This window comes from Lagenorhynchus albirostris, chromosome 4 (genome assembly GCF_949774975.1).
Source record: "Lagenorhynchus albirostris chromosome 4, mLagAlb1.1, whole genome shotgun sequence".
NCBI lineage: Eukaryota > Metazoa > Chordata > Mammalia > Artiodactyla > Delphinidae > Lagenorhynchus > Lagenorhynchus albirostris.
In genome coordinates, this window is record NC_083098.1 from 103,635,106 (window position 1) to 103,654,828 (window position 19,723).

Consider the following 19,723-nt stretch of genomic DNA (forward strand, 5'->3'; position numbering starts at 1 on the left):
CAAACTCATTCTACAAGGCCACCATCACCCTGATACCAAAACCGGACAAGGATGTCACAAAGAAAGAAAACTACAGGCCAATATCACTGATGAACATAGGTGCAGAAATCCTCAACAAAATACTAGCAAACAGAATCCAACAGCACATTAAAAGGATCATACACCATGATCAAGTGGGGTTTATTCCAGGAATGCAAGGATTCTTCAATATACGCAGATCAATCAATGTGATACACCATATTAACAAACTGAAGGAGAAAAACCATAGGATCATCTCAATAGATGCAGAGAAAGCTTTCAACAAAATTCAACACCCATTTATGATAAAAACCCTGCAGAAAGTAGGCATAGAGGGAATTTTCTACAACATAATAAAGGCCATATATGACAAACCAACAGCCAACATCGTCCTCAATGGTGAAAAACTGAAAGCATTTCCACTAAGATCAGGAACAAGACAAGGTTGCCCACTCTCACCACTCTTATTCAACATAGTTTTGGAAGTTTTAGCCACAGCAATCAGAGAAGAAAAGGAAATAAAAGGAATCCAAATCGGAAAAGAAGTAAAGCTGTCACTGTTTGCAGATGACATGATACTATACATAGAGAATCCTAAAGATGCTACTAGAAAACTACTAGAGCTAATCAATGAATTTGGTAATGTAGCAGGATACAAAATTAATTCACAGAAATCTCTGGCATTCCTATACACTAATGATGAAAAATCTGAAAGTGAAATTAAGAAAACACCCCATTTACCATTGCAACAAAAAGAATAAAATATCTAGGAGTAAACCTACCTAAGGAGACAAAAGATCTGTATGCAGAAAATTAAAAGACACTGTTGAAAGAAATTAAAGATGATACAAATAGATGGAGAGATATACCATGTTCTTGGATTGGAAGAACCAACATTGTGAAAATGACTCTACTACCCAAAGCAATCTACAGATTCAATGCAGTCCCTATCAAATTACCACTGGCATTTTTCACAGAACTAGAACAAAAAATTTCACAATTTGTATGGAAACACAAAAGACCCCGAATAGCCAAAGCAATCTTGAGAACGAGAAACGGATCTGGAGAAATCAGGCTCCCTGACTTCAGACTATACTACAAAGCTACAGTAATCAAGACAGTATGGTACTGGCACAGAAACAGAAATATAGATCAATGTAACAGGATAGAAAGCCCAGAAATAAACCCACACACATATGGTCACCTTGTCTTTGATAAAGAAGGCAGGAATGTACAGTGGAGAAGGGACAGCCTCTTCAATAAGTGGTGCTGGGAAAAATGGACAGGTACACGTAAAAGTATGAGATTAGAACACTCCCTAACACCATACACAAAAATAAGCTCAAAATGGATTAAAGACCTAAATGTAAGGCCATACACTATAAAACTCTTAGAGGAAAACATAGGCAGAACACTCCATTGACATAAATCACAGCAAGATCCTTTTTGACCCACCTCCTAGGAAATGGAAATAAAAACAAAAATAAACAAATGGGACCTAATGAAACTTCAAAGCTTTTGCACAGCAAAGGAAACCGTAAACAAGATGAAAAGACAACCCTCAGAATGGGAGAAAATATTTGCAAATGAAGCAACTGACAAAAGATTAATCTCCAAAATTTACAAGCAGCTCATGCTGCTCAATAACAAAAAAACAAACAACGCAATCCAAAAATGGGCGGAAAACCTAAATAGACATTTCTCCAAAGAAGATATACAGACTGCCAACAAACACATGAAAGAATGCTCAACATCATTAATCATTAGAGAAATGCAAATCAAAACTACAATGAGATATCATCTCACACCAGTCAGAATGGCCATCATCAAAAAATCTAGAAACAATAAATGCTGGAGAGGGTGTGGAGAAAAGGGAACACTCTTGCACTGCTGGTGGGAATGTGCTGTGGAGAACAGTATGGAGGTTTCTTAAAAAACTACAAATAGAACTACCATATGACCCAGCAATCCCACTACTGGGCATATACCCTGAGAAAACCATAATTCAAAAAGAGTCATGTACCAAAATGTTCATTGCAGCTCTATTTACAACAGCCAGGAGATGGAAACAACCTAAGTGTCCATTATCGGATGTATGCACAAAGATGATGTGGCACATGTATACAATGGAATATTACTCAGCCATAAAAAGAAATGGAATTGAGTGATTTGTGATGAGGTGGATGGATGTAGAGTCTGTCATACAGAGTGAAGTAAGTCAGAGGGAGAAAGACAGATACCGTATGTTGACATATATATATGGAACTTAAGAAAAAGAAAATGTCATGAACAACCTAGGGGTAAGAGAGGAATAAAGACACAGACCTACTAGAGAATGGACTTGAGGATATGGGGATGGGGAAGGGTAAGCTGTGACAAAGCGAGAGAGTGGCATGGACATATATACACTACCAAATGTAAAATAGATAGCTAGTGGGAAGCAGCCGCATAGCACAGGGAGATCAACTCGGTGCTTTGTGACCACCTAGAGGGGTGGGATAGGGAGGGTGGGAGGGAGGGAGACACAAGAGGGAAGAGATATGGGAACATATGTATATGTATAACTGATTCACTTTGTTATAAAGCAGAAACTAACACACCATTGTCAAGCAATTATACTCCAATAAAGATGTTAAAAAAAAAAAAGTATTTTAAGAATACAGCTTCTTGTCTTTTAAGAACATGTCTATATAAGATATTGGACTTATTTACCTGATAAGCCAGCTTTCTGACAGCCTCTTTCACATCCTTGGTGCGCCCTACAATTTTTGGCAAAGTCTTTGCTGATGGCGCAATACATGATAACACTGCCCGCCTAACTTCTGGATTTGAATCATTTTCAATCAAAGTAGCATATGCTAAAAATAGAGCAATACATTTTAGTACGCTAACAACATATTATTTAGTTAGCCATAGTCATAGATAACCCACATTTTGATATTTAATCTTTAAAATGATAAAAATATTTTTTAGTCTTACACATTTAATTTTAGCTGAAGATTTTTTTCTGCCAACATCCCTTAAAAAGGACAGAATTAGAAATTAGTCAATGGACTAGGCAGGAAGGCTAAAACTGAAAATAAATAACCCTAAAGATCATGGAAAATCCATCATTCAGATTATGTCTTTGCTACTCTTTAAGATTTAGAAACAAGTCTAGGATGGAAGCCAGTTTATTTTAAACGGATATGGCTTTATAAAGAGCTCAGTATTTTGATTTTTAATGAATCCTAAAAAGAAATAACTTCTGATCTTATTGAACAAAACTCATTTCCTGTATTTAAATATTTATTCACCTCTATTTCTCAGATTTTCCCATGCTTTATAATCAAGTATATGTTGACTACTAAACATATATGTTTCACATATTATTATGCCCCTCATTTAACACCAAAAAATACCAACTACCACCAGTTATCAAAATTATAAAGGTAGTAACAGGGACAAAGAGAAAAACAAACCAGAAGAGTTCCCAAAATAAACCTAGGCATGTATGGAAAACTGGAATATGACTATCTTTATGAGCCCAGAGGTAGAGAAAGATTTCTTAAATAAAAGAAAGTGCAAATCATACAGGAAGAGACTGGTAATTCTGACATTAGGAATTTCTGCCCCAAAAAAGACATAGTGAAGACAGTGAAATAATCCATCGAAAGCAGGAAGATCTAACAATTCATATAACCCATAGATTTCCCTTCAGAAAATATAAAGAACTCCAATTAATAAGACAAACCAATAGAAAAATGAGAACACGTTAATAGGCATTATACAGAAGAAACAAAATTGGCTGCTAAATATATGAAAAGATGCATAACAATGACATATGATACACACAACCTGATTAACAAAAATTTAAAAATCTGACAGTACCAAACACTAGAGAGGATATGGCTCAATGAACAAGTTTATGCACTGTTATTGGAAATATAAATTGATAAATGTTTTGTAGAACACTTGTACCTCATCTAATAAAGCTGAATGCACATATCCCAACAAGTCCACCCTTAGGTACATATCCTAGAAAAACTGTGCACCAGAAGCCATGTACTGTGTAAGAAAGTTCATAGCAACGACACTGTATTTTAAGAGGAAAATAACTGGAAACAACTAGAAGGTCCATCAATAATAGAAACAATAAAATTGTCTTACATTCATACAATAGAACAGTATATCAGTAATGTATCAACATCGATGAATGTTACAATGAGAAATAATGTTGAGAGCACAGAAAAATATAGTATGATCCACAAAACATACAAAATGATACGCAAAACTTAAACATTATTTAGAAGTATATACATGTGGTTAACTGTTTAAACAAACAAACAAAAGGGAACCCAAAATTCAAGATATTCGTTAATTCAGAGGGAGAGTAATAGAACTAGAAAGGGACATAAGATAGGCTTCAGAGGTACTGATGATGCTCTATTTATTTTTAGGTTGGATGGTGGCTACTTGGGTATTTTTTTTTAATCATATATTTTTACATACATGTATGTGTGTGTGTGTATATAAACTATGCTCTTCCATAATATTTCATAATAAGAAAATTCATCTGCTGAGAATTTAACAAAGTCAGTGAAACTGAAAAAGGATTTAAGGAGCTATACATACCATTAACCACCAGGCATTCATCATCTTTGGGATCCTGAAGGCGTGAAAGAGCAAGAACTGCCTGTATCCTTACATTTGGAATTTTATCTTTCAATCTAATAAGCATGGCTTCATTAATTTTATCAAACAAATCATCATCAATCTGGGCATTTTCTGGCATATTTCCCAAGAGCTTGTTTATGAGCTGGCACACTCTAAATCTAACTGCATTGCTGTTTGCTTCATGAGACTAAAACAGAAACAAAACAAAATTTATTCCAAGTCACATACCATTACTAAATAGTGACATACCATTTGAATTCTATGTTTAGAATTCAAGAATTTATAGCAATAATTCATTCCTTGCAGAAAAACTATAATGCTACCTTGATCCATATATACATGCTAAATACACATTACATAACATAAAAGTCTCAAAATACACAGTCTAAAGTATCTGCTAAATTACAAGAGCATATTCCTCTTCGGAGGAACTCTTTACTTCTGAACTAGAGAACCCATTTCAAACAAATGTATGTAAGAACTGGTTTAGAATGGTCATTAAAAATTTAATGCTGGAGTTTTTAAAAGTTCACTTTTTAATCTTAATGACAGTTCTAATATTTCCTATAAAAGGCAGATTCGTTCAGACATTTTCTCAATTACCAGATATTCATTCTCTAAGATATACAAACTCCCATGGCCCTTTTAAAATAGTAAAATTTTCTACAATATTCCCTCGAAATTCTAGTTTTCGTATACCTTTAATAGAAAAGTAAACAAATAATTTAAAATGCCACCATCTTCCTCTTCTTCATCATCTTCCATATCTGATTGGTGAAATGAAGTAACAAACTTTGCTGCAAATTCTATTATCCTCTCCACAGCTGGTTCTCGTTTATAGACCACCATAGCATATTTAAGGTAATTAACAAACTCCTCATAAAAACCTGTTTTGTCATCCACCTGAAAGAGAAAAGAAACCCTTCACAAACTGCAGGGATAAAATCCTTTTTTCTCAACATTACTCTAAGACACTGAAAACACCAGCCCTAACGCAAACAAACTAAAATCATTATTTAGTAAACTCTCAATTATCCAAACCATCAAAGGGGAAATAAATTTGCACTAATTTCTCTCCAGAGAAATTTATTTCTCCCAGGAAGAAAACAAACATGAATTTTGACAGTGAAAGGACTCCTCTGATTTTTTTTTTTTAACACCCTTGAATTCTCAATATGATGCCTTGGTACCAGTTTAGTAAAAATCTGCTTCTTCATGAACAACCCAAAATCAACCACAGCTTTTGCATTTTACCGTATTACCCTTAATATTACACAGCAATTTCCTTTTGATATAACTCACGTCCTACCTCATATCCTCAAGCCCTATACTGACTTACAATTTTTCTCGGACCTCAAGATAATTTATTCTCCCGAAATTTATGGTCCTATTCTTCTTGAGGTTTCATTTAAAAACGAAACAAACAGTAAATTCATGGTCCTATTCTTCTTGAGGTTTCATTTAAAAACGAAACAAACAGTATTTACATGACTAAGAAGAGCCAAGTCCTAACGATTAATTTGCTAATTGGTGATTTGATACAATTTAACAGTGGGGCGAGGTTTACGTAATTAAATGTGGGCGGTGATCTGAGGGACAACACCGCGTTCAGGATCCACGCTGCGGCCCTACACTAGATGCCCGGTCGCCACGGTACGCGCAAACTCTTCTCCAAGTTCACCGCCAGAGGACTAACGGTCCGCGCCGGAGGCCGCTGGGAAGAGGCGGGGGGGAGGGGAGGGTGTGCCTCTCCGAACCAGGTCGTGAAAGTTAAGGAGGTTGGAGTCTTGGTGCGCGGAGTCGGGAAGGTCGCGGGAAGCCCCCGGGAGAGGCCAGGCCGAACCGGGGAAGGGAGGGGCGGGGGCCCGGTGCCGCGGGCCGCATCGCTTACCGAGTGGTAGGTGCGGCTCAGCGCCACCACCAGCTTCGCCTGGTTCTGGTGCGGCTGCTGCGCCAGCTGGAAGGCCTCCTTAATCGGCAGCAGCCTCTTCTCCGCCCCCATGGCGCCGGGACCCTGTCGTGACGAAGCCTGTCAGCGCTCGGCTTCAGCTGACCGACTGACCACGGTCAGGGACTCCACAGGTACGCTTCAGTCTCCAGTCTGCAGGCGGCCTACAGACGAGGGCGTGGTAACCGCCAGAGCGTTCAAATAACTCCCGCGGGAGAAGGAAATACGCGAGACTATCGCGAGAGTTTAGAGCGGCGAGAGTGGGAAGAGATGGGACCACCCCCTTCAACCCCACCGATGGGGCGCTTGCGCTTAGGGTCTTTTAAACCGTTTTCCGAGTGGGAAGTGGCCTTTCTAAGAGGAGGAGGAGTTGGTGCCCCCGGAAGTGGTATCTACCGGAGTGCGAGCCTTACGGCGGAGTGACTGTTGGATCAGAGCTGGTGGCGCCAGGCTTAGTCGTGTCTTGAGGCTGGGAGTGAGGCGAGGAAGAAGAACGGATCCTTCTTGGGTGAGAAAGGGAATCTGCTGAGGGGACGAATCCCTGCCCCCGCTGAAGGGGAGGAGGGATTCGTTCGGAGATCCGTCAAGAAGGGAGAGCTAGGGCGTGCGGGAGTGCTGGGCGGCGGCCTGGTTTCTACTGGAAGGGAGGATGTTCCGAGGTCTCCAGATGGAGGCGGGCCGCAGTATTTTTAAGCCTTAGATCCGCGTCTGGTGGAGAGTCTGCAAACGTGTAAGGCAGTATGGGAAGAGAGGCACGGGTTAATTTAGGTACAGCTTGTTCTAGATGTACCGGCTTTCGAGGCCTGTTTACAGAGGTGCATAACGGCAATGTTTTCAACACAGAATGGAAAAAGAGTTTAGGGTAATGGTAAGATAAAGAAATTTGGAGTGCCTTCCGGCAGGAACTAAGTCTTTATTTAAACTGTTCTTTAATGGAATTATTTGAGACAATTATTAACATCTAAAGAAATAGATTACAAAGCAGCCTGTACACCTTTCTTCCTGTTGAACTACCTTTCCTCCCTAGCAGCAATGGATTTTCTGAATTTACTGTTAATTTTTATGTATTAATGGTATCTGAATAAATCTCTGAATAAGTATCTTGTATTGTTTTCATGTTCTAACATTATATGAATGATCCTATGTATGCAACTTGCTTTTTTCACTCAGTATTATTTTGAGGTTTATTCATATTGATATTTTCATAACCATAACAACACCTTTTGGACCCATTGTCGAGGAAAAATTAACCAATGGTTGATCTAGGAAAGAAATGGAGAATTTTATTCAAGCCATCCTGAGGGTTATAACCTGTGAGACAATCTTTCAGGAAGCTCAGGACTGTCCTGCCCTTTGAGGTCTTAAGCACAGTAATATATGGGGTTTTTTTTGTTTTTTTTTGTTTTTGCGGTACGCGGGCCTCTCACTGTTGTGGCCTCTCCCGTTGCATAGCACAGGCGCCGGACGCGCAGGCTCAGCGGCCATGGCTTACGGGCCCAACCGCTCCGCGGCATGTGGGATCTTCCCGGACCGGGGCACGAACCCGTGTCCCCTGCATCGGCAGGCGGACTCTCAACCACTGCGCCACCAGGGAAACCCAGTAATATATGTTTTTGAGACAAAGGGTTATACGTCAAATGACGTATTATTGACAATTTACACAATCCAGATCTATAGTTACAAAGAGAGTAGTAGGTCATGGGTCATCTTGACTCCTTACAAGATTAAGAAGGAAGGTTATCTCCTAAGGAGGTTTGGTTAGTGCAGATACACAACACACACTAAAGGGAAGGGAGGAGGCCCAAAACAGGCAGAGAAAAATTTTATGTTTAAATTTTTCTTGTCTTGCCATAAAGTATGAATTTTATTTCATCACCTTATATGCCAAGACACTGTTCTAAGCACTTTACTTCATTTAATCCTTAGGCACAACGCTTGTAAATTCTTTCCGTCTTTTTAAGAAGAGGAAACTGAGGTACATATAGGTTGCTCTAGAATTCTATTGTATGAGCATGCCATAATTTATTCATCTATTCTCTTCATAGTCCTAATTCCTGAAACATTGCAGGTATTCAAATGCTAGTTAAAATAGTAAATATGGTAGCAGTAATAGTAAATATTGGGTTGCCCATAATTTCAAAATTATCAAGATGTCTAATTTCTGAAAAGGCAAGAGGGGTGGGTATTTTAGGTTAATCAGCTAGAGGGAAAGCAGAGGTTTAAGAGTGCGTGGAATATAGTCGATAACATTTATAATCTCACTATAGCTAAAATGTAGAATACCTAGACAGCTGTGGTGAAAGAAATCTAGAACAGGCATTAATTTTTTAACCAGCTATATCCAAAGTATCATTTCAACATGTACTCAACATAAATTATATTGATGAGATAACTTACATTCTTTTTCTTCCTATTAAGTCTTTGGAATTGGGAATTATTTTACACTAGCTACATTTCAAACTGCTCAATAAACATGGGGCTAGTGACTACAGTATTAGATAGTGTAGAACTATTCTTACTTTGGGAACCACTGAATATACCATTTGTTTTTCATGTAAAATCAACTGGTGAACTAAAAGTTAGAACAAACTAATATTTGGAGAAATTTTTCTTATTTTGTGGCCTTTAATTGCTCAGCTCTCCTTATGCTTTGGGTGCCTGCTACCTTTGTTGCTTTGTTTAACTGTGAAATTTCTAACAATATTATTTCATTTACCATATTTTATTTGGTTACCCACAAATGAGAGGTGACTTCATACCATTTTGTCATTACTGAGGGATGAGGCATCTGGCCACCAGAGGTCAGCCTAAGTATATTTTGACCAGCTTGGGCAGGGGGGATTAATAACATGTTTTTGTTCAGTATTTTTGGAACATTATCTGAAAAGTTAAAAAAAAAGGTACTAGATTACAAAAATGGCAGCCTTTGGAATGGAAGAAAATATTTTCAAGCCATATATCCTGTAAGATGTTAATATCAAAAATATATAAGGACTCATATAATTCAGTAGCAAAAAAATTAATAATAACCTGCTTTAAAAATGAGCAAAGGACCTGAATAGACATTTTTCCAGAGAACACCTACAAATGGCCAACATGTATATGAAAAGGAGCTCAACATCACTTATCATCAGGGAAATGCAAATCATAACCACAATAAGATATCAATTCACACCTGTCAGGATGGCTGTTGTCAAAAAGTCAGAAGATAACAAGTGTTGGTGAGGATTAGGACCCTTATACACATTGGTGGGAAACAATATGGAGGTTCCTCAAAAAAGTAAAAATAGAGCTATCATATGATCCAGCAATCCCCCTTCTTGGTATATATTCAAAGGATAAAATTACTATCTCAAAGATATATCTGCATTCCCATGTTTATTGCAGCATTATTCACAGTAACCAAGATATGGAAATAATCTAAGTGTCCATCAATGAATGAATGAATAAAGAAGATGTGACATTTATATACATACACAATTAAGTCTTTAAAAAGAAGGAAATCCTGCAACTTACAACAACATGGGTCAACCTGGAGGACATTCTGCCATGTGAAATAAACCAGACACAGAAAGACAAATACTGTATGATCCCACTTATATGTGGAATCTTAAAAAGTTGAAATCATAGTAATAAAGAGTAGAATGGGAGTTATCAGTGGCTAGCGGGTGGAGGAAATAGATATCAAAGCATACAGACTTTCTGGAGACCTAATGTACATCATAATGACTACAGTTGATCATGTATACTTGAAATTTGCTGAGAATAGATCTTGAGTGTTATCATCACATGCAAAAAAAAAATGTATAGTAACTGTGAGGTGATGGGTATGTTAATTAGCTTGATTGTGTAACCATTTCACAGTGAATACGTATATCAAAGCATCACATTGTACATGTTAAATATATGTAATTTGTCAATTATACCTTGATAAAACTGGTAAAAAAAAAAAGATGCTATATTAAGCTTAAACTCACTGCCTTTAGGTTACCTGTGCCTTGACTTTTTCTCTAAATGCTATAGGGAAAAGAACACATTGTAGCAACTAAACTAAGCAAACTAACTAATTCGTATGGTAAGGCTATTTAGTTCTGAAATTACAGAAAAATGGTTCTTTCAAAGTAAATTATGCATGGGAGTGTACAGAGTAAGTGGTTAATTCACTTTTGATATGAGGGTATTATTATTCATGGAATGTAAAGAGGTAACAGTGATGGGTTCACTCTAGAATTTACATATGCCTTCAAAGAAACTGTGTTTTATTTTTGCTTAACAAAAAAAAGTAGGGTGAGCCTTTTAAAGAATGGTTTGAGCAACATAATTACTGAAGTATAGCCAATCAATAATCATGCAAATGGAATCTGGTTGAAATGAAAATAGTAAAAATATAAGAGGACAGAAGAATTAAAAGCTAACCCCTGGGGACTTCCCTGGTGGTGCAGTGGTTAAGAATCCGCCTGCCAATGCAGGGGACACAGGTTCCAGCTCTGGTCCGGGAAGATCACACATGCCACGGAGCAACTAGCCCGTGCGCCACAACTACTGAGCCTGTACTCTAGAGCCCGGGAGCCACAACTACTGACCCCGTGCTCCGCAACAAGAGAAGCCACCACAATGAGAAGCCCACGCACCGCAACGAAGAGTAGCCCCCGCTCGCCACACTAAAGAAAGCCCGGGTGCAGCAACAAAGACCCAACACAGCCAAAAATAATTAATTAATTAATTAATTAATTAATTAGTTTTTTAAAAAAGTTAACACCTGTCTCAATAAAATACGGTATGTTTTAAATTTTCCTTTTGTTTTCAGATTGAAGTAGGTAATAATATTATAAACTTTTAAAAGTATTTGCACTCATGTTCTTAAAGATGAAGTTATAAGCAGTGACCTTTATATTGCTTTAGTAGCATTATCTTTGCTGATCTTGTTTAAAAAAATTATTTCATTTGTCTTTGTACAACATACTACCAAATCACCTGAATATAATTTAGGAATTTTTGTCTCCCTAGAATAAAAGTGAAACATGCTTGTATAGTTACTTACAGCAGGCCTTCATCATTCTCTCATTAATTTTTCCAAAAAATTTGCTAAGCCCCTAATACGTACCAGACACTGCAGAGAACTAAATTAGATAAAGAATGAGTAGAAGCCAGAGAAATGTATTTTAGAGGAATAGTACCGACACGAAGCCAGACCATATCCACTTCAGTGTGTATTTGAAACTAGAGATGTTTGCTAACTTTCATTTTGGAAATCATTCCTACATGATGGCATGAGTGGGATCTTGATATTTTGGTTTTGCTTTTTTCGTTCAGACCTATGCCTTTAGTCCATCCATGCTGCTATGTATACTTCTAATGTGCTTTTAACACATGTTAACCTATCCACTCCTCCAGTGATGGAAGCCTGGAATGCTTCTATTTCTTTACCATCAAAGATGACTCCCCAGAGTACATGTTGGTCTTATGGAGAATTTCTCTGCTATATATACCCAAGAGTGGAATTCCTACATCATGAGTTGTGCAAATAGTTTGACTAAGTAGTGCTGCCAGATTGCTCTTCAGAAAGGTTACCCCAGTCTGTAATCCCACCAGTAGTGCTGGTTTCTAAGGGAGTTCCTTTAGTCCCCTCACGAACACTTGGCTTTTTCCAGCTTTCTGATTTTTACCAAAATAATAGAATAATGTGATATCTATTTACTCATCATATAGTTAATGGCCTGTGGATTTTCTCTTCTGTAAATTGGATATTTTTTGTCCTTTGTCCATTTCTTTATTGAGACTGCTACCTTTTTGGTTGTTGTTGATTTGTAGTTAACTTTGTTCTTGATGTGTTTAGTTCAATCCAAAAATACTAATTTTGATGTGATTGAATTCATTGTATTTTGGTCTTGTGCGTTATGTTTTTTTAAGAAGTGCTTCTCTGGCCCTAAGTCACAAAGATATTCTCCTGCATTATATTCTATTAACTATATAGTTTTACAATTCTCATTTAGGTCTTTAACCTGTCATGAGTCCTCCTTTGTATGTGGCATTATATAGTTATACAGTTTTATTTTTCTTCATGTAATGAGCCAGTTTTTACCAATATTACTATATACTAAATGCATTCATTCCCCCTTGATTTATGTGCCAACTTTACTGTATACTACATTCTTAAGTCTTATGTGGCTCTATTTCTGAGCTTTGTTCCATTGGACTATTTGTTCTTATACTAACCACCCTACTTTAATTTCTGTGGCTTCTGTAACATGTGTAATAATATGTGTTAATATCTTGTAGGCCATGATATTTACTTTACTCTTCTGCTTAAATAGTTTGTTTAGCTATATGTGGAATTTTTATTCTTAACATATTGGAATTGTATAAATTAATTTGGAAAAAAGTTCTTTATAATATTCATTGTTCCATCCAAGAGCATGGAATGTCTGTCTATTTTAAATCATCTATGTCTTTCATTAGAATTTTACAGTCTTCTTCATAGAGGTCTCGCATATTATTGATTAGTTCTTAAATCCTTTATAGGTTTTTTATTTTGCCCCTATTGTGCAAGTGATGTATGTAATACATTTCATGGTTAGTATTGCTGGTGTTAAGAGTGCCTGGGGTCAAATCCTGATTCTATCACTTAGTAGATATATGACCCTGGACAGGTAGCTTAAGCCTCATGTATAAAATGGGGTCAATAAAAGTACCTATCTTATAGGATTGTTAGGAGAATTTTAAATGAGTTAACATTTGTGCAGTTCCTAGAATAGTACCTGGAAAATTTTAAGTGCTATATAAATAAATTAATGAATAGTCATAGGTTAATCTCAGATCCAGGAACTTTGTTGAACTCTTTTATTAGCTCTAATAGTTTATAAGTTAGGCTTTTTTTAATGTTAGATGACCATATCATCTGTAAATTAGTAGTTTTATATCTTTTTTCCAGTCTCACACCTTTTTTAAAAAAAACATTGATTAGGACTTTGGTACTTTGTTACACAATATCAGTCCTTATCATCCTTATCTAATTTCTTTTTTTAAATTAATGTATTTATTTTTGGCTGCGTTGGGTCTTTGTTGCTGCGCTCAGGCTTTCTCTAGTTGTGGCGAACGGGGGCTATTCTTCCTCGTGGAGCACGGGCTCTAGGCGTGCAGGCTCTAGAGCTCAGGCTCAGTTGTCATGGCGCACGGGCTAAGTTGCTCCGCGGCATGTGGGATCTTCCTGGACCACAGATAGAACCCTTGTCCCTTGCATTGAGAGGCGGATTCCTAACGACTGCGCCACCAGGGAATTCCCTAATTTCATTTTTAAAGGGAATATATCTGAAGTTTCTCATTTAGGATATTTGCTGAAAGGTTTTCATAGATAATTTTTACCTTGTTGAGAAAGTAACTTTCTCTTCCTAGTTTGGTAAGAGCATTTTGTTTTTTAAAACATAAATAGGTGTTGATCAAGAACCAAGAACGGTTAAATATCCATAGTTAATAAAATTATCTAATTTATTTTATTGTTGTAGTGACTTATATTTATAAATTTTATGAAGTTGAGATATTCTTGCTTTCCTATGATAAGCTCTATATGATTGTGACATTCTTTTTTTCTTTAATACACTATTACATTTTGTTAGGTAATATTTGAAATTTTTGCAAGTGAAATGAGCCTTTCTTATTTGCTTCATCTCTAGATTTGGAATTAATATTTTATTATCCTCATAAAAGGAGTTTTATGCTATTTTTCTTTTTTCTGGAACAATTTATATAAAATATGTATTAATTTCCTTGGAAGTTTAGTGGAACTCTCTTATAAAACCATTTGCACCTGGTGTTTTTAATAGGTTGTTACCTTTTGAGTTTCTTTAATACTGGTCTGTTTTATTCAAGTTATCTATTTCTTCCTGTACAAATTTTAGTATTTTATATTCTTCTAGAATTTAGCCATTTTATCTAGGTTTTCACATTTTAGCATATATTATGTTTTTAATTTTGGGGGGTATTTTAAAATCTCTTTCCTTATAACTCTCACCAGTTTTGTTTTTCTTATTCATATTTTCAGAAAACCGTCTTTCAGTTTTATCACTCTATTATTCTTTTATATACTATTTAATTTCTGCCTTTATTATTTCCTTTCTGCTTATTTTGCTGTTGCGCTTTTCCATTGTCTTGAATTGAATGCTTAACTTGTGCGTATTTAAACTTCCTTGTTTCCTCATCAGTGTATTTAAAGCTATAAATTTCTTCTAGGTACTGGTTTGGCCATACCTCACAAATTTTTGCTTGTGAGGTTATATTATTATTCAGTTTTATATCTAATATCTTTTATGATTTCCATTTTATTGATTCATGAGCTATTTAGTTTCCTAACAGGATTACTTTTAACTAACCTTTAATATCTACTTTTATTGCATTATGGTTAGAGAATTTAGTCTAAATGAAATTGACCCTTTGGAATCTAGTTATACTTTATAACCTAATGCATGAACTATTTGTGTGTGTGTGTGTGTGTGTGTATATGTGTGTACTTAATACCTGTTCTGTTTGGTATAGAGTTTTGTATACTTAAATAATATAATACCTAAAGTATATTAATATTTTAACTTTTTCAGAATGCTTGTATCCCTGCTTATATTCCCCTGTCAGTTCTATTAGTTGTTACTAGAGAAATTTTGAGGATGTGCTTTTAGGGTCATAGATGTTTATGATGAGTGTATCACTTTCATTGTTCTCCTTTTACTAGTGTTATCATCAATCTTTGTCCCTTATATTTTTTTGCCTTGAAATATTTTTTGTTGGATATTAAGATTGCTGTCCCAGCTTTATTCTGGTCCACAGTTACCTGATATATATTTTTTCATATTTTTAGCTTTGACCTTTTTTGGTTCTTTTTGCTTTAAAATATCTTTTGTTAGCAGCATATTGTTAAATCTTGTTTTGTTTGCTTGATCCAGTCTGAGGGTCTGCCTTTTAATTGTCAATTTAAGCTGTTTATATTCATTTTAACTAGTGCTATATTAAGATTTATACCTGCCATCTTCCCTCATTATCTGTATAGTATGTTCATAGGACCACAACCTCTGGGGTCCCAGCAAGAGTTCTACAACCAGCACAGGTCCCCTAGAACTAATCCCAACAAGCACCTCTAAAGATAAAAAAGATATCTTTTATAACTCCCTATTTGGAGTTTGGAGCATAAGGGATCTGCTCTTGCAGAAGTAATTTCCTGGGCTAGAACTGCATGATAAAAAACAAACTAGCCCAGATATGTACCAACAAAAGATTAAAGTGGCCCCAGGCTCTTCTTCCCAATTTTGTCTTGGTAGGATCCATTCCCAGTAGAAACTCTGCCTAAACTTATGTGCTAGAGATGGGAAAGCTGATAAGGCTTCTTGCTCAACACCATGTGCTTGGATAGTCTATGAAGTTAGATGGATAATAATGTTACCCAGTGCTTTCAGGCTTTAATATCATGTCTCTAGTCTTCTCATTCACAGGTTAAGGCTACCTTTCCAGATAGTCCAACAACTAAGTCACCAGTTTCCAAGGACATTTGCACCACCTATGGAAAACATCAGATCCGTGCACACCAGACAGATCCTTGACACCTCGTCCCACCATCTCTCTGCGCAAAAGTTGCTGCACCAGCGGACAAAGAAGGCGACCACTGAGTTTCTTTTTATTATGAAATAGATATAATATCTCTGCCAGCAAAAAAGAGTACACAAAGTGTCTCTTCATAATTTCACAACCAGTTGAGACCATGCTAAGAAAATCAGCTTGCCTAGATGAGGACCCCTTCTCTTCTTGGGTAGCCAGGATTTGAAGGAGAGACTCTGACCTGTGCCACTGGTAAGTGACTAAATTTTACACACTGAACTGGTCCTGAGAACTGAGCTGTCTTCTTTGTAAGTGAAGAATATACAACATAATCTTGAAGAACTGCACAGTGGTGCGAGCCAGAGGCATACTGTGTGTGTGTAACAGACTGAGAAACAGACAAATGAATCCTATTGAAAGGATTTCTCATCTTCTGCTTCTATTTGCCAGTGTTAGTGTTTTACTGGCTTAGATTGTTACCTTTTTCTGTTACCTTTTTTTCTATACTGTTGTTCTATTCTAATGGGTCCTAGAAATCCCTCTCCTGACCCCTTATCAGAATCAGAAAGTGAGGAAGAAGAAAATGCTAACTACCTAAATGAGAGTTCTGGGGAAGAGTGGGATTCCTCTGAAGAAGAGGACCCTGTGGTGCCCAACCTAACACCTCTTGAGAGTCTTGCCTGGCAGGTTAAGTGCCTTTTAAAATATTCTACAACTTGGAAACCTTTAAATCCTAATTCCTGGTTGTATCATGCTAAACTCTTGGATGCTAGCACACCAGTCCATATACTACGAGAGATAGGACTAAGACTCTCCCATTGCTCCCATTGTGTACCCAAACTGGAACCAATTCCTGAATGGCCTCCTCTAGCTTCTTGTGGAGTCCCACCTTTTCAAAAGCCCCTTATGAGTCCCAGCCGGCTTTCTAGAGATCATGCCACTCTAAATGGGGCACTGCAATTTGCCACCAAACAGTTAAGCCGAACATTGAGTAGAGCCACTCCCATACCTGAGTACCTAAAACAAATTCCTAATTCATGTGTTTCTGGTTGTTGCTGTGGCTGGTTAACTAAAACAGTTAAGGAAACAACCCGCACCGAACCCATCAACACTACTTACTCCTACACTGACTTCCAAAAGGCAGTTAACAAACTGCTAACTGCATCACTATAAAGATCCACCATTCCTTCTCATAGCTCTCGTGTTGCCAGTTGAGAAAGGAATACAGTTACACAGCCCACAGTTGAGGAACTAACAAACATCTTCTCAACGAAACTGTCCTGATATGCCAAAATACGATCAAGTACTGAATATAATACCCAAGAGTCCTGTAACGCCAGTACAGAAGATGTGCATTGTGAGCATTCACTTTGAAACACCCTGTGGTTAAAATGAGAACTTCAGTAGAGAATTAGTCAAAAGGGACCTTATTACAAGAGATAAGTTGACTATTCTCCACACTTAGTTCTCCCCGCAGTTTACTCTGCCTGTCTAATGGACTTAACTAGATACCTAATTATTAATGGGAAGGAAAAGGAGGCCACTACCCCATTTGTTACCCAACCTTCAGAATAGCCATTGTGGAAAGTGGTAAGTTAGCTATTCCCAGTAACACCTTTCTGAGCATACTTTTCTCTGATACTCATTTCTAGGGAGGCAGCTGAGTTAAATTGAATAACTAGATAAAAGAAAATGGTGGGAATATGGATTTATCTCCCTCTTTTTATATTGGTAGACCTATATATGGCACCCTTTAGGAGTTCCTGTTTTGGGGGGAGGGAGTGCAGTAGTGTAGTAGTAGCCTACACTGCTCCAAACCTATTATGGAACCTGCAGTTACAGCATAAACATTTTATAGGCTCCCACCAGGCAGTCTCTAGCTAAAGTGGCTTATAAGATCATACCTGGGGATTAAACAGACACCTGTTCCGTAGGCAATATATTTCCTGCATCTTGGCATCCAGACCTTAGTCAAGAGCAAATAAAACCCATTCCAAAGACCAATGGGAAAAAATTAAGAGAGCATTTATGTTAGTGGATTAAAGTATTTCATCTGTATGATGTTCCCTGGAGCAGTACTTCATGCACTTTCCATGTCCATTGCAAACTTTTCAGGAACTTTACTGCAGAAATTCTCAGCCTAATACAGTCGGAAGTTGAAGAGTTTTTTAGCATCATTGTTTTTCTACATCTAGCTTTAGATTTTTTTTTCTGGCTGAATAGAAAGCATATGTACCCTTGTAAATGAATCTTGCTGTGTTTATTTAGATGAGTCAAAACGTAGAAATCAACATACATAAAATGCATGAGACCAGTAAGTCTTTTCACACACCTACAATAAAGAGTGAAACCTTTGTGTGATCCTGGTTGACTGGGCATCTAAAGGGAATCAGAAAACAGATTGTTAAAGATATATATCTCTCCTTATTTTAGTTTTGCTTTTTCCTGTTCTCCATAATTAAGTGCTGTATACAGTGTGGCATCAAAAAATTGAAGCATTAATGGAATCACAAATTCTATAAATGTATAGCAACTTTAAGGAGAGAGGAGAATGTTTATAACCTAATGAGTAGTTTCTGCTGAACCTTAGTTGTCTCCTCTTAAGGAAAAAGGAGGGAATTATAGTAGGTAGAAAAAAATACTTGTTAATGGAAAATTTGTTACTGAACTGAAACCATATAATGTTAGTGTAACTGAATGTATCAGTAACTGTTCCTATGTAGATGTTCTATGAAGTTGGTTTTTAAAATGTTACAAAAACCTGTTTCTTTCTTTCTTTGTTTTTTTTTTTCTTTTTTTTTTTTTAGGGGAAGGTGGGAAGAGGTAGAGGGGTCTAAAAATTAAAATCTGTTGATGTTTATGTAACCATAATATGTTCCTGTGTGTGTGTGTGTGTGTGTGTGTGTGTGTGTGTAAAAGTGCCTTGTTCATGAACACATTTTTGCTGTTCATTCCCAAAGGAAGCCTTTCCCCAGCTTCCCAGCTGAATAAACCAACAGCTTTGTACATGCTGAACAGAGTATGGTCATTTATTCTTCACAAATGAAATAGATTCTGCTTTGCTTAAGGCATATTCAACATTCACCAAGTGCTGAATAGAGTCCATAGAGATACAGTGTATCTGATAGGAGGTGACTTGGCAGCTCTAGAAAAGAAACATACTTGAAGAGGAAAGTGTCAAATATGCAGTCAAGACCCAGATTTGAACCCATTTGTTTGTATATAAGTAATTCCAGGTTGCACAAAATGATTGATAGGTACCTAAATAAGCCTTAAGCCTTTACTTCTTTTTGTGCGCCATGGTGTGGGGTTAGGGGTGAATTTACCACTTTCACACTCTCCCTCCATGGGCCTTTGGTTAAATGCAGTCCCCATAATTAGGATAAAGAAGGATGAATTTATTCCCTATTTATAGAAATATTTATCAAAAGAGTAAGGAAACAGAATTTCTAAACCAACAGACATCAATGTTATTTAAAGGTATTATTCTGTCTTGGTGCAGATAGTCTCTTTTTGTTGAAGCAG

General features: G+C 36.9%; 2 protein-coding genes across 4 annotated transcripts in view; one reads left to right on the top strand and one right to left on the bottom strand.

Annotated features, from left to right (window-relative positions):
* NCAPG (non-SMC condensin I complex subunit G) overlaps positions 1 to 6,938 on the bottom strand; it is a 46,684-nt gene extending 39,746 nt beyond the window's left edge. The window contains exons 1-4 of one of the 2 annotated variants that reach the window (XM_060148449.1): positions 6,566 to 6,921; positions 5,374 to 5,577; positions 4,633 to 4,861; positions 2,731 to 2,876 (exon numbers count right to left, since the gene is read on the bottom strand). In XM_060148449.1, the coding sequence (XP_060004432.1) occupies positions 2,731 to 2,876; positions 4,633 to 4,861; positions 5,374 to 5,577; positions 6,566 to 6,676 (690 nt within the window). In that variant the 5' untranslated portion in view covers positions 6,677 to 6,921. Of the gene's footprint in view, positions 1 to 2,730; positions 2,877 to 4,632; positions 4,862 to 5,373; positions 5,578 to 6,565 lie in introns of both variants that reach the window. The other variant, XM_060148450.1, reaches the window with a different exon arrangement.
* On the top strand, positions 6,864 to 19,213 carry DCAF16 (DDB1 and CUL4 associated factor 16). 2 transcript variants are annotated; one of them, XM_060148452.1, is made up of 2 exons: positions 6,864 to 7,130; positions 16,081 to 19,213. In XM_060148452.1, exon 2 carries the CDS (start codon positions 16,721 to 16,723, stop codon positions 17,369 to 17,371), a length of 651 nt encoding a protein of 216 aa, XP_060004435.1. In that variant the 5' UTR covers positions 6,864 to 7,130; positions 16,081 to 16,720; the 3' UTR covers positions 17,372 to 19,213. The 2 variants fall into 2 exon arrangements, with proteins under 2 accessions (XP_060004435.1, XP_060004434.1); XM_060148451.1 differs by having other exon boundaries at positions 16,096 to 19,213.
* The last annotated feature ends 510 nt before the right edge of the window (positions 19,214 to 19,723 follow it).

Bases quoted from the DNA above. Each gene is read 5' to 3' on its own strand.
- DCAF16 (XM_060148452.1), top strand. From the start codon at position 16,721: ATGGGTCCTAGAAATCCCTCTCCTGACCCCTTATCAGAATCAGAAAGT.